General features: G+C 39.4%; 4 protein-coding genes across 7 annotated transcripts in view; 1 reads left to right on the forward strand and 3 right to left on the reverse strand.

Annotated features, from left to right (window-relative positions):
- Positions 1–688, reverse strand: part of LOC117534538 (C-type lectin domain family 1 member B-like) — a 4,023-nt gene extending 3,335 nt beyond the window's left edge. For all 3 annotated transcript variants that reach the window (XM_034198758.1, XM_034198757.1, XM_034198756.1), the window contains exon 1: positions 584–688. In XM_034198758.1, the coding sequence (XP_034054649.1) occupies positions 584–587 (4 nt within the window). In that variant the 5' untranslated portion in view covers positions 588–688. The remainder of the gene's footprint in view (positions 1–583) is intronic.
- A 1,296-nt stretch (positions 689–1,984) lies between these two features.
- On the reverse strand, positions 1,985–5,122 carry LOC117534539 (C-type lectin domain family 10 member A-like). Of its 2 annotated transcripts, none has more exons than XM_034198759.1 (7): positions 4,992–5,122; positions 4,275–4,349; positions 4,007–4,078; positions 3,389–3,559; positions 3,139–3,302; positions 2,848–2,999; positions 1,985–2,771 (listed from the first exon to the last, which is right to left on the reverse strand). In XM_034198759.1, exons 1-7 carry the CDS (start codon positions 5,017–5,019, stop codon positions 2,645–2,647), a joined length of 789 nt encoding a protein of 262 aa, XP_034054650.1. In that variant the 5' UTR covers positions 5,020–5,122; the 3' UTR covers positions 1,985–2,644. The 2 variants fall into 2 exon arrangements, with proteins under 2 accessions (XP_034054650.1, XP_034054652.1); XM_034198761.1 differs by having other exon boundaries at positions 4,970–5,093.
- Positions 5,123–5,633: 511 nt separating this feature from the next.
- Positions 5,634–12,031, reverse strand: LOC117534540 (C-type lectin domain family 12 member B-like). Its single transcript, XM_034198762.1, has 6 exons — positions 11,976–12,031; positions 10,519–10,535; positions 10,143–10,238; positions 7,998–8,333; positions 7,746–7,909; positions 5,634–6,139 (listed from the first exon to the last, which is right to left on the reverse strand). Exons 1-6 carry the CDS (start codon positions 12,029–12,031, stop codon positions 6,062–6,064), a joined length of 747 nt encoding a protein of 248 aa, XP_034054653.1. The 3' UTR covers positions 5,634–6,061.
- A 674-nt stretch (positions 12,032–12,705) lies between these two features.
- The window catches only part of LOC117534541 (brevican core protein-like), a 52,995-nt gene continuing 50,966 nt past the window's right edge, over positions 12,706–14,734 (forward strand). Inside the window, 3 exon segments of the mRNA XM_034198763.1 lie at positions 12,706–12,769; positions 12,949–13,036; positions 13,359–13,453. Coding sequence (XP_034054654.1) covers positions 12,706–12,769; positions 12,949–13,036; positions 13,359–13,453 — 247 coding nt within the window.

The raw sequence follows: 14,734 nt of genomic DNA on the forward strand, positions 1-14,734 counted from the left end.
GCTTCCCTCCCATTATGTTCAGCACGCATGAGGAACCATTTCACTAAAGGATGGAGTTTATAATCAAACTCAACGATGTAAAATCAGTTGCTGTCACGCAAAGCATCAGGAGCAGGAAAGCAGAACTAAACACACACAGAGAAGTGTATCATGCTGACTTTTTAAAACGAGATTAAAGACCAATTAGACAAACTAAAATCTTATAAATAAAACATTTGTTCATGTTATTGTTAAAAATGAAGCACATTTAGTATTTAGTACAATAGTTCATCATGTGTGGTTAACATATTGATAAACTTCAAGCTTCTTCCTAATTCACTCTCCAAAAATCCCCAAATGCATTAAACATGATGTCTCTATGTTCAGCAGAGCTGATCAATTATAATTTTAAAGATTCAATCTTATATGAATTTGGATATTTAAAATAATGTGCTGCTAGGGAGTGGTCTAGCCTCAAAAGCAATTTACGCATATATAGTCATACAAGGAAAACATGTTGGTAAATGAAAAGAAAAACATATCATAGGTTATATCTTGGACACAAACAAACACACACATAAACTCTGGAATATTCTTTAATTACCCATATCCTCGATTATGTTTCCTTTCGTCCTGAACAAAGTCCTGCTGCAGTCCTGATGAGAGCGTCTCTCTGATCAACACATCCTCACTCCCAGGTCGGCCTATGTTGACGTTATGTCAAGTCCCCTGTCGGCTTTTTCCAACGCAAGGGGGGGGGGCCTTAGCGTCCATTTTCAACGCAAGGGGGGGCCTTAGCGTCCATTTTAAGCTTTCCGGGATGTCCATATGCTTCTATGGACGCTCATGGAAGCACGGCGTTCGTTTGTGTCGACTGCCCTTAAAGGCAATGTGAGCGTCCATTCTCATTGGATAACGGAGAATTGTACACCCGGAAGTAAGTATTCCCCTTACTGTCGATTGATTTTACAGTGATATCTGTACTACTCATCGACTATAAAACACCAGATTATCCTTGTTAATTACACAACATTGATTGGTTTAAATTGTGTGCAATGCTTTTGTATTTTTCCCCTTCGATTCGGAGAAACAAATATGTTTTCGGAGTAAAAGATGGCAGAAGACACTACACTACCCAGAATCCCCAGCTATCGTTTGGACTACACCATGTGCTCTGTTTGACGTCACGTGATCTTCAAATTTCTCCCTGAAGAAAAAAAAAACATGGCCGAACTTCGTTTTATTCTCGATGGAAAATGCCTATTTTAAAGTTAGTTTGGCCATTAAAATGCGTTTTGATGTCATTTACAGAGCAGCAACCTGAGTTCAATGGATGCTTCCTTCTGCACTTTCTCTCTCACGACAACAGGGCATGTTTGGTTTGTTCTTTGAGGGGAATAGTTTTGTTGAAGCTGTTGTTGGCCTGTGGGAAAATGTACTCATAAGAAATGACTCTGGAAAAGCTGCAGATAGAGCCATAAGAAATGAATGCAACTGATTATTTAATGTTTAATGTTGTTTTTATAGGCAATAATTTAAGCTTTGTTAGTTCCAGGTTTAATATGTGCAATAAGTTCATTTCAATAAGTTCTGCAATAAACATTGAACCAGTCCGGCCCTCGACTGGTACCCATTTTTAAATGTTGGCCCACTCTGTATTTGAGTTTGACCCCCGTGGGTTAAAGGAGACCTGAACACAACATAAGGGTTAGAGGAACTGAGCAGCATTGATGGACACTGATGCATCGATGAGTTTAAACACTATTATCACATCTTATCATCATACATACATCTTACTTAGTGTTTGCTCTTCTTTTGGCCAATCCACCTCCACTTCCTGTCCCTCTCTGAACTCTGCTGGTGCTGATGTTGACAGAGTGACTGAATATTGAGGCCTGATCTCCTTCTATCTTATTCTCATCCAAATGGTCGCACCATGAATCAGATTGTTTCTCCAGACTTGATTAAAGCACTGATGTTTTCAAGAGAAACACAAAAACAACAATGTGTGGCAGCACATTTATTCACTGGTGACAACAGAGTGAAACAAGACATTGCTCAAAGACACAAATACAGATAGATACAAATCATCCATAAACTGTGCGTCATCAGAATAGCATCAGGGACAGTTTCACCCCACTGGCCATCAGACTATTAAACACCTGAGCTTGCACTATTTCTATTTGTATAGTTGTTTTTTATATGTATTTCTTATGTCTTGTTAATTGCACTGTTAAGGAACCTGAGATCACATGTTTTCATACATTACATAATCACACCGTAGTTTCTAAATGTCATGACGATAAACCTTTGAATCCTGAAACATAGTTATTTAACAGACTCTGGAACTTTGTATTGAGAACAAGTGATGCAGCGCCCTCTGCTGGCCGGTAGAAACAATTCAATAACATGGTCCATAGTCTTTGCAATAATCTGCAGAGTTGAAGCGTTGCATCTCTAATACCAACACGTTTAACCATTTATGCAAAGTTTATGTAACTTTTTTTGTTTTTTTTTGTTTGACAAGGTAAAGTTGGATTGTTTGGAATTTATTTTGATTTTTCTAGTAGGATAATCCATAGTTTAACATTTATAGGCCTGTAAATGTGTTTCATTTTCTTCATTTAAAGAGTTAGCAGTAACTTTCTTTGATTGACTGCTTTGTTTAAACAGAGAGAGCCTTCTTCTGGCAGATCCATTGATGTGTCTCTTCACAGCTCACTGATGCCCAGTTGCTTTCTCTCAGGACAGAGACTGCACAGTGACCGTCAGCAGCCTCTGCATTAAAGGAGCTGAGGAGAGAACATGATGTTTAGAGAAAGGCTGATAGATTGTATTATTCAAAGTGTTTAGTAACGTGTCTCTTACCTATCAGTCAGATCACTTCCATCCACCCACTTCCATTTCCCATCTTCAACTCTCAGACCAATCCAGAATCCTCTATTTCCAAAGCTTTTTTCCTCGATAGATCCAAACCGGATATATCGGCTATATAATCGGCTGTATTTATAGATGACGTTCTGACAACAGAGAAACAGATATCAGGTATTTACACCGTATAAGTAAATAAGCACATCATGACCTAAAGACCCAAAGTGTGTTCAGAGCTACAAAAAAATACATTCACTTTTCATAATCGCATCATATGAATGGGTTTACCTTTTCATCTGAATTATGTGCAACAGCCAAATCTGAATTCCTTCCTCTGCAGTCTTCTCGAGCTTCTTCCCAGGTTTTTTGATGAGGATACTGAGCGTCATTATACGCATAGCAGCTTGGCTGAGTGAGTAACCAGCCCTTCTGACAAGCTTTACACTTATCATCTGAAACAACAGAGTCCATACAATCAACATCAAGCCTGCCTTTTGAACATATTGTTATTATGACCTAATATAGGATCTGAACATACCGGCGTTTCCTAAGCAGTAGGAATCAATGCTCCACTGAGCTCGACTGATGTTGAGCTCATTCCAGTTTGTTGTCATGTCTTGTATTTTCTGTGTCAAGTTGTTCTCCCGTGTCTCCAGCTCCTGGATTCGTGAGTACAGCTCGGCATTGTTTCCTGAAAGTTCAGAGGTCACTACAGACACAGACAGAGGAAGGTGTTGGGCTGTAAGGCTTGTGTCTCTGAGTGTTTTGATGTTCTTGATAAACATTGAAGAAAGGGTTCACATGTTTGCTTCACAAAGCAACGAGCTACATGCATTTGGAAAGCGACTGGTCTCCTCTGTATTGTAGACTTCTTACAACAGCTCTGACATTTCAAACCACTGCCTTTTGTAAAATATGGAGAACACAAGCAGACACCTTCACACACACACACTTCCCCCTTAACACACACACTTCCCCCTTAACACACACACTTCCCCCTTCACACACACACTTCCCTTAACACACATTTCAGCCTCCTATTGCAGAATCTTGCAGCAAAGGAGAGGGAGATGTTGGATCAACAGACGGAGTCACAGAGCTTCAGGTCACATCTAATACAAACTGTTGAACTGACTTTCACTCAGAAGATACTCACAGTAGATACGGAGACCCATGATGGCTAACAGTACGATCCAACACACTGCTATCGGAAGAACAAACCTCCGGCCTGAAAAACAATAATTCAGTTAAAAAACCTAAACAACATGACAGCCACAGATGCTTAGGATACATGTAGAACAAAAAGAGACGATTCAATATTCACACTTTCAACTTTCTTTACTCCCTTTTCTGAACACTGTGATTGCTACATAAATCCCATGTTGAGAATATTAAACATGGATTGTTTTGTGTTCATGATGCACCTGGACGGGTTCTCTTTGAATCCACAGCGCCTCTTGATGCATTAACAGAGTCATCTTCTTCTTCTTCAATTTCCTCTGAAAGATAAACACATCATTTATATTTGAGTGCAGTTTTACTCCCAGCATGTTGAGCATCCACGAGGAACCATTGAAACACTGAAAGGTGGATTTTGGGATTAAACCGATATTTAAAAACAGTAGCCGTTATGTAAGGGATCAGAAGCAGAAGTCAACAACGCACTTCTACATAGAGAGATAACAAATGTGTTGAGTCTTAATGTACGAGTAACGTTAAACTCCAGATATGAATCTAAAGCAGAACTAAAAACCACACACAGAGAATTGTTCGGTTCTCACGCTGACATTTTCTTTAAAATAACAAACAAATATCTTTCTGCTGAAACTAAATCCATTAGACAAACTAAAATCTGACTTTTTAGATTTTGTCGTAAGAAGATGTTGAGACATCGCCAGTTTCTTACTCAATTTATTCTGAGAGAAAGAAATGCATTGAATTTATAATTCTGTGTTTATCAGAGTTTGAAAATCACAATTTTAAAGATCAAATTTGAAATAAATGTTATTTTAAACCCTTTGTTGCTCAGATCTGGTCAAGAATCAGAAACACTATGAATAGGAACATTTTTAGACAATGTCTCGGTAAAAGGAAAAAGCAATGTTTTACACTCACTCACAAATTAGAATATATTGAATTACCCATTTCCTGCTGAGTTCTTCTGTTCATCCTGGAGGAGAGTCTGAAGTCCTGCTGCAGACCTGAGGCTGTCAGAGAGGGTCTGCTCTGATGTGACGCTCTTCAGTCGACTTCTGCTCTGAGGTTATGGTGTAACGTTTTAATGTACGTCAGGGTCAGACATGTTGCAACTTCTCCAATAGTTTTGACCTTATTTGGCTTGATTTACGTACTGATAACTTTGACGAGCAACATGAGAGAAAACGACAAGGACAAACACTTTGTCTCTTTAGAAAGCCCTTCTGAAAAGCCCAGTGTGCTCTGATTGGCTTTCGCTAAAATTATGAATTTGTAGTAGTAGCAACATTTTTGATGTAGTTTACTTTACTGAGAATTTTCAATTTCCTGCTACTTTACACTTCCACTCCAATTATCAGATATATGTTATATTGTTATATTTGAGGAAGAAACTCACAAGATATCTAACAGTATAGCGTTTAAAAACGACTCAATCCTTCTGTTTCAGCTGCAACATTGAAGTGATTAATGCATGTTTAAGGGAAGTGAGACAGAGACTTGGACTCATCTGCACGACTCAGCACAAAAGTACAAGGAGAGTAACTTAATGTGGCTCTTGAAACTGAAGATGTTAGCTTGGAAAACTCTGGCTCTCTTGACATTGTACGAAACAAGACGAACTGGCACAGGACAAAGGGACACGAGGAGTATTTATAGAAGAGTTAATGGGACACAGGCGGAAACAATCAAGGTTGAGGCCGACAATCACAGTGGCGGGAAAACACACAAATGGTGTGACAGTCAAGAGCTCTGAAAAGAGACAGGTAAATAAAACAGGAAGTGCAATGACAGACGAGACAAGACATAAGTGTGATGACCTCTCCACACCACGGGGGGTCGATCCAGTGCTGTGGGGCCGGCATTTGCCTGATGAGCTGCACCTGGGTCGGGGAAGCCTACTAGAAGAGAGCCCAACCGGATTCGTCCCTCGCGCTCATTCCTCTGGCACTCTCTCTGTGCCAGCCTCGGGGGACCTATTGCTGGCTTCATTTGTTTAAATATAAATAAACTATTGTTACTTCCATTTCCCATCTTCAACTCTCAGACCAATCCAGAATCCATTAGATCCTAAACCGTTTTCATTGATTGCTTCCTGGAAGACAGAGAGAGAGTTGTCAGATATTTAAACATTAAACTGTAATAAACACATAATGACCTAAAGACCCAAAGTGTGTTCAAACTAGGGCTGTGCAATTAATCGTATTTTAATCGCGATTACGATTATGGTTTGCGACGATTATGAAAACAGCATAATTGACAAAATACGATTATTTTTGCTGGGTGCGCTTTCGCCCATCCCTAAATGCCCACTCGGCCACGTGGGAGTGACATGTGTTGTGAGTGTTCAGCGCGAGCGAAGATGTCAGATCAAGAGCAGCAACTCGTTAAAAAGAAGGGTACAACTATTTCCACTATTTTGAAGTACTTTGGCTTTCAGGAGTCCGACGTGGAGCAAAACAAAGTATAGTGCAGGATTTGTTACCAGGTTGTGTTGGCACCACACGCTAACACAACCAATCTCTTTAATCACCTGAAATACAACCACAAAGTGCAATACGACCGGGCAGTAATACAACAAAAAGCAGATGCCCGCTCGACTTCATCCACCACATCATCACAGTCATCGATTCTGGACGCATTGTACAGAGCAACGGCCTACGCGACGAGCTCGCAGAGACACAGAGATATTACAGGTGCCATTACATTTCACATCGCTAAAGATATTGTGCCCAGTTAGCACTGTTAGCAACCAGGGCTTTAAGCAACTTGTCAACACGTTGGACAAGCGTTACGTGATGCCGTCTCGGTATTATTTCAGCAGGTCTGCGGCTGCGCTATATGACAAATGCCGTGGGGAAGTTGAGAGAGATGTGGCTTCAGCTGGCTACTTTGCTACCACAACAGACCTATGGTCTAGCCCAGGGGTGCCCAACCAGTCGATCGCGAGATGTGTCTAAAAATAGAACAACAATATTCTGTTTTATCGTTAATGTCCTGTAACATAATCTTCCTGTGCCAGAATAATGCACTTGAACGCATCAAAGCTTTGTGATTGGCCGGCGTCACCCCATGTGTCGGGGCGTGGCTGAGGGTCTTCAGTACAGGTGGCAATATTGTCACCTGCCTGCGCTCATCTCTGAAACCAGACCATGTAAACAGCCTGGTGTTTCTTGCAAAACATATTTAAGAGATGACATGAGCAGCCCTACCAGCATTTGCCATGGTGGCCTAAACATTTTTATTTGGTCTTAAATTGTAGTTCAACATTTATTTCCTGTTACTTCTGGACCATGACGGTTGGCCAGCCTTCAACGTTTAACTGAGTGGAATATGTTGAATATGTTTTACCAAAATGTTGGCTATATGTTAAGGAGTTTTCAGTAGGTTGTGACAGTGCACTGCAACATGTTTGATTTCATTTATTTTGGTCTAATTTATTTTTATTTATCATATTAATAATATATGTTTAGTATGGTTTTGGAAGTGCGCTCCAACATATTTGTTGATCTTGTTTATTGGTAAAATATTATTTGTTTTAAAGTTCAATAAATGGTCAATGAATAATCGTCAAAATAATCGTGATATCAATTATTGACCCAAATAATCGTGATTATGATTTTTGCCATAATCGCACAGCCCTAGTTCAAACCTACACAAAACACAATTACTTTCTAATTGCATCATATTGATGGGTTTACCTTTTCTTCTGAATCATGTGCAACAGCCAGATCTGAATTCTTTCCTCTGCAGTCTCCTTGAGCTTCTTCCCAGGTTTTTTGATTAGCAGGCTGAGCGTTAATATACGCATAGCAGCTGGGCTGAGAGAGTAACCAGCCCCTCTGACAAGGTTTACACTTTTTATCTGAAACAACAGACTCCAAACAATCAGCAACATGCCTGCCTTTTGAACATATTGTAATGATGACCTAATATATAGGATCTGAACATACCGGCGTTTCCTAAGCAGTAGGAATCGATGCTCCACTGAGCTCGACTGATGCTGAGCTCATTCCAGTTTGTTGTCAGGTTTTGTATTTTCTGGGTCAAGTTCTTCTTCTCGGTCTCCAGCTCCTGGTTTTTTGTTGTCAGCTCCTGGACTCCTGCAGAAAGGTCTTTGACGTTTCTCTCTGAGACATTATAGGCTTGTGTCAGGTTGCCCAACTGGTGCGTCAGATACTTGTTGTCCCTCGTCAAGTTGGCATTTTCTAAGCTGAGTTTTGTGTTGGTTGCCCGTAGAGATGAGTTTTCTTTAAACCGGTTTGGATCACTCTCATGAATTAATGTAACTGCAAAATGAGAAATTAGCTTCTTTTATAATCAAGGTTATAATGCAATTTAGTTTTTTTGTCGATTTGCCTCTTTTGGAAGCTTTTTCCTGTCAGTCTCACGTTAAGTTTTCCGGTCTTTAGACTAAAACTAAAAATGTCTCAGTCCGTCTCAAAGTGTTCTGACTTCTCCAATCCTCAGACCCATTGATATTTCACATTGCCTGGAACTGCTTGTCACTGTGGTTTGAAGTCAACATTACTAAGAGAGGAGTGGAATGGGGAAGTCTTCAAGCCACACATTTGTGAAATAGCAAGCGCTGGTGGGTAGAGAGAGTGGGTGTAACTGTTCACAGAAGTCACGGTTCGGTTCGTACCTCGGTTTGGGGGTCACGGTTCGGTTCAACAAGAAAAAGCAAGAAAAAGTCCCAAATGCATAATTCCAGGTTTGTTGTTATTTATGTTTGAACAGTAGTGCAAGTGTCAGTTTAAAAATAAGGAACTCTGACATTTTGAATAATTAACTGTATTAAACAGTTCAAAACAAACCACACACACTCAGATGGCCAGATTATCTATAATGGCTGATGTCAAACAAAAAGGTTTCATCAAGCTGTAAAACTAAAAAGAATGTCTTGAAAATCATAAATAATAAGAAAGTGTTTCAAGCCGTTGAAAAATATGCCAAAAGCTTCCGTTATTTATTTTGGTCTCTCGGCTCTCATGTCTATTGGCTTCTTAAAAACAGCGGGGATCAGCTGTTGAACTGCTGCTGTCTTTTGGGCTCCGGTGATTGGCAAATCTGAGTGATGCCTTCTGATATGATTTAGCATGTTTGGCGTGTGTTACCATTAGCATACCGCACCACTATCGAACAACGCCGACACACCGTCCTCGTCCGATCCACCACTCGCACACTCCATCGTTGTTGTAGTCCACAGGGAACCCGAAATGTTCCCACACAGCTGATTTAAAAGAAGCAGGTGGGTTCTAGCTCCTGTGTGTTATCTGAAATCGCCATACTAACTTTTCTTCTTCTTGTATTTTGTTCGTTTTGTTGTTGTGTTTCGTCTTGTTCTTAAATGTGTTGTTTAAGGGCGGCTGGCAAACAGCTTTTAGGCGCAATACCGCCCCCTGGATTATATATAGTGTAGTGGATACTTCCCTGAATGACAGACTTGTTTCCCACTCGTAAAAAAAAGGCGTATTCGTTGTGTGATTGCATGTGCCGAACCGTGACGTCCGAACCGTGACGGTACGGGACGAATACGGATACCGTTACACCCCTAGTAGAGAGTGTGGGATGAACTCAGAACTTCACAGAGGCTCAGTAACATGAAAGACACATGACATGTGTTAATAGATTGACATTAGATAGACTTTCATTGTCGTTTGGGTCTGATCATGTGATTTGTTAAGAACAAGAGAAATATAGAATATGACTTGACTCATCTTTTAATTATTTGTATGCATACTTGTCTGTATTTCCCACTAATGGAGCTGCAGGTATGTACAGTATAGGAAAGTCTCAAACTAATGTATGTATTCATCCACATGAACGGCTTCTTGATTGATAATGTGGCTTTATTTGGGAAAACAAGCACAATACATTAATGGATGCTACCTCCATGTTGGCCTACAAAGATGCGTCATCATTGCACCACTCTGTAAGAGGAAGACGCTCATAATAATACTTTCTACACAGTCATACTGTGGCATGTACATGACTGATATCAAATGGTGTAAACAGATCAAACAGCTGCTACTATTCTTTACGGTTTGTCTCATGTCTAAGTGTGAGATAATGCACTTCCTGTTTTGTGTACTTACGGTAGACGCAGACTCCGATGATGCCACCCAGCAGAATGACACAGAGAATCCCCAAACAACAAGCCAAGTGCTGAAAGCGCCGACGTCCTGCTGAGTCTAAACAACACAAATTAATCACATTAACTGACCAAATGAAGAGTGGTATCTTTCAAAGTTACAGTCTCCTTAGTACAGATATTGTGTCACTTTTCAACAAGGACAATATACAGTATGGTAAATGCAGATGGATCTTCTTTTTCATGAGAGTAAAAGGTAAAAGACAGGAAAGGATACCAAGTTGATTTGACTAACTCAGATGCTTGAACCTTATATTATTCAGTCAAACTTTGGAATACAGTTCAGAACAAAGGAGTGCATTTGGTCGCCTATCACTTACATTGTATGAGAAATGTCCTAAATGAACAAAAGGAGTGATATGCACAGCGAAAGATTGTTCACATATTTAAACAGGCACCTGACTGTTGTTAAAGGGCCGACTTAAAGAGTTGTGAACCCATTGTGTTTTGATAAACTGCTTCATGTACTTTGCTAAAAGTGTTAAATCTCAAAAGTGAAATCTCTAAATAACCGTTTGCAAGAGATTTCCTAAAAACAAACCTCATAATTAGTCACAGATTAATTCACAGTTTTTAACACGTTAATAACGTTGCAGATACAACCCCGTTAAAAGCAACAAAACCACTTGATAAAGTTAAAGGCAGTGGTAGAATGTTACTGAATATATTTAATCAAACTTAAGTGCAAATTTGAGGTAAGGGTACTTTACTTGAGTATTTTCTTGTCATGCCACTGTATGATTTAACTCAACTACAATTCAAAGGAATCATAAATCTTACTCCACTAAATGTATAGTAAGTTAATCATTCAGATGCATTATTATTTAATATATATAATGTGTTGTTATAAATATGAACAGATGGACGATCTGAAAAACTAGATAATGAAGAAACTTAATTGGACATTTACGCAAATGTGATCTAATTATTTTTGGGTGTTTTTTCTTTAATTTTGAACTTTTCTGTGTCATTATTTTAACATTACATTACATTTAAAGCGACTTACAATAAGTGCATTCGACCAAGAAGATACAACCTTGAAGAAAAGAGTCATATAAGTACATCAGGTTTCATAGAGCCAAACATTTCAAGTGCTACTCAACTGGCTTTAGATAAGCCAGTCCTTTATTAGTATAAGTGCTTTGTTAGTAATTCTATCGCTCGAAGTGGAGTCAAAAGAGATGAGTTTTTAGTCTGCGGAAGATGTTTTTAAGTACAGTTGGCTTTTTATACTTACTTACTTTTACTCAAGTAACATTTTCAATGCTGTACTTCTACTTGTAAAGGATAATTTTACAGCATGATATCAGTAGTTTTACTAAAGGACCAGAATACACTGGTAAAAGGTCATGGTTTAGCAAGTACTCTTTTGTAACTTCAAGTCACTGAATTGACATAAAGACTTGTGCATACTACGATCATAAACTGTTTTTGATATGTCAAAAACAAACGGGAGAAAAGACAGTGCAGCTTTCCACCATCATTTTTTCATAAGACCAGGATGCCCCGTCTGCAAGACGTTGACATTGGTCACACTGCACACTCCCAATATGTTATCCGTTATCCAATGAGAATGGACGCTCACATTGCCCACTGTTTTGTTGAGAACAGAAATTGATAAATAATGCACCATAATACATTCTGACGAAAAATACAAATAATTATGAATACAAATAAAATAAAAGAAGCCTCCCGTGAGTTACTACAAGCTATAAAGTAGATTTAAAAAACGTTTTAGCTCACTGCAGGACGTTGTAGAAATGCAACCTGATCTCACCAGAATGCGTGACTCCACCACGAAGCGTAGTTCACCTCCTCCTCTCCCTCCGCCATCGCTCCAGCCGCTCTGTTGAGCTCTCTCTGACTCGTAGATGGAGAAGTGTTGCTCTAATTAAACCTCTGGACATCGCAATAGGAGAACTGGTTGTTTCCTCTCTTCTTTTGAAGTCTATCCCTCAGCCTTCAAATTAAGCACTTCTGCTTTTGGTCGAGAAGTTCATTTGCATCGCTTGACGTGAACATGGACCGTAGAAATAAATGTGGCATTATGAAATAAAAGTCCCTTGAAATAAAGAAACGTGTATTTAAAGGTACATTTATATATATTTTTTGCCTTATTTATTTATTTCAGAATTAATTACATAACCTTATTTATTTATTTCATAGGCATATTTATGTATATATATATATATATATTTAATTATTTATTTAATTTTGACTTAAACGGCATCCATAGCTTAGAGGCAGCCGGCTTAAATAGCGAGCTCTGCTGTTTATTAACCCATAGGTTAAAAACAGCAGGCTTCTGCAGCGAGCCCTGCTGGCTACTAACCGACAGGTTAGAGGCAGCCGGCTACACAGTGCGGGGGATATGTGAGAAACAGTTCTGACTGATGACACATACACACAGTTGGATTTCCCTTTGGACCTTGTCAAGAAAGTTGAGACTCTCTGAGAAGCGACTGAATTACCACTCCACTTGTGAATAGTGACAGTGCTGACCGGACATGCATCAGGACATGATGGGGTTTTTGCTGGCAGGAATGGCGGATGTGGATCACAGCCTGGCAGGTGCTGTTCTTCCACCTTTCCAAACAAAACACACTAGGAAACTTCACGACCGTCGACCAAGTAAAGCAGGAATACACAAATCACCACAGGCTGGTGTAAGAAGGAAATGTGATCCGATGTATATTGGACTTCTAATAACAAACATCACATATGATGATTGCTCTCTTACCTATGTGTAGCGCCTGGTTTGCGGCCTCTGTGCGCTCGGTATGCTGTGCAGGGAAGCCGCCTGACTTCCTCGACTCATGGAGCCAATCGTGACGATGGGTAATTCAGAGCATCACTAAACTTATCAGGATCCATCTTCTGGGAACCATGAATGTGCAAAAATAATCCCTTCAGTAGTTGTTATATTTTGTAAGAGAACCCAAATCATCAATCCTTCCTTAAAAAAACAAAATGTTCCTAGTTTTATTTTTGTTTCGGTAGAGACACGTTATCGTTACAGCAGTATCTTCGATTAGCATACTCAATATTTAAGAATCTCTTTTTTCTCACCCGCCGCAGTGTCTCTAAACCTTTTCAACTTTCAATGACGAAATGTTTGACCTGTCTGGTGTGAATTTCGCAGATCTCTCTCTCTCTCCAGATGTGACATCAGTGGAGTGAAACATATCGTTCTCTCTCCGCCTCACACTGCTCCACTTTCTGTCTCCTCTCCGTACAAAGTGTTCGTCCTTAAAGGTGAGCGCTCAGCAGAAGCTCCCTGCTGTGAACCCAACACCTGCTCATTAATTATACAGCAGGCCGTCCTTCCTGTTCAAATACAAACATCTTTCACCAGTCAGACGCAACTGCTGTGAGGCTCAGTAAAGAGGACATAATCAATGATTCACTTTTCAATCGGGAACAACTGGAAGTGTCAAGGACAACGAGGACGTGTTAGTTTGAGAGCGTCTGTTGTTAGAAAACATATGAAACAACAACATCCTCCTGCTGCTATGAGGAGTTATGAGAAGTGCCAGAGCACATGGCTGGTTGGAGTCCGGGCTAAAGCTCATGTCTGTAATTATTTTGATTCTTTTGTATTTTGAAAAATACGTTTTTATTTTGCATCTGAATTTTTTTGATTTCATATTTATTTTCTGAATTTTTGGGAAATGTCTTATTTACTTCCAGAAGGGGAGACAAAAGGCCTTTTTAATTCAAAAAGCATAACGTGGAGATTAACCTGCTGAACAAAACCTGGCAGTGTCATAAAGATTAATGGAAACATGTAGAGGGAACCAGGGAGCTGCTAAGTTCCCCGTCTGTTTACACACATCTGTAGTCCCTGAAACCAGAGGTAGAAGTACTCAGATCGTGTACTTGAGTAAAAGTAGAAGTACTCAGATATTGTACTTGAGTAAAGTAGAAGTACTCAGATATTGTACTTGAGTAAAACTAGAAGTACTCAGATCCTGTACTTGAGTAAAAGTAGAAGTACTCAGATCTTGTACTTGAGTAAAAGTAGAAGTACTCAGATCCTGTACTTGAGTGAAAGTAGAAGTACTCAGATCTTGTACTTGAGTAAAAGTAGAAGTGCTCAGATCTTGTACTTGAGTAAAAGTAGAAGTACTCAGATATTGTACTTGAGTAGAAGTAGAAGTACTCAGATCTTGTGCTTGAGTAAAGTAGAAGTACTCAGATCTTGTACTTGAGTAAAGTAGAAGTACTCATAACTTGTACTTGAGTAAAGTAGAAGTACTCAGATCTTGTACTTGAGTAAAAGTAGAAGTACTCAGATCTTGTGCTTGAGTAAAAGTAGAAGTACTCAGATATTGTACTTTAGTGAAAGTAGAAGTACTCAGATATTGTACTTGAGTAAAAGTAGAAGTACTCAGATCTTGTACTTGAGTAAAAGTAGAAGTACTCAGATCTTGTGCTTGAGTAAAAGTAGAAGTACTCAGATCTTGTTCTTGAGTAAAAGTATAAGTACTCAGATCTTGTTCTTGAGTAAAAGTAAAAGTACCAGAGTGTAGGAAT

The sequence above is a fragment of the Gymnodraco acuticeps genome, unplaced genomic scaffold (assembly GCF_902827175.1).
Source record: "Gymnodraco acuticeps unplaced genomic scaffold, fGymAcu1.1, whole genome shotgun sequence".
Taxonomy (NCBI): domain Eukaryota; kingdom Metazoa; phylum Chordata; class Actinopteri; order Perciformes; family Bathydraconidae; genus Gymnodraco; species Gymnodraco acuticeps.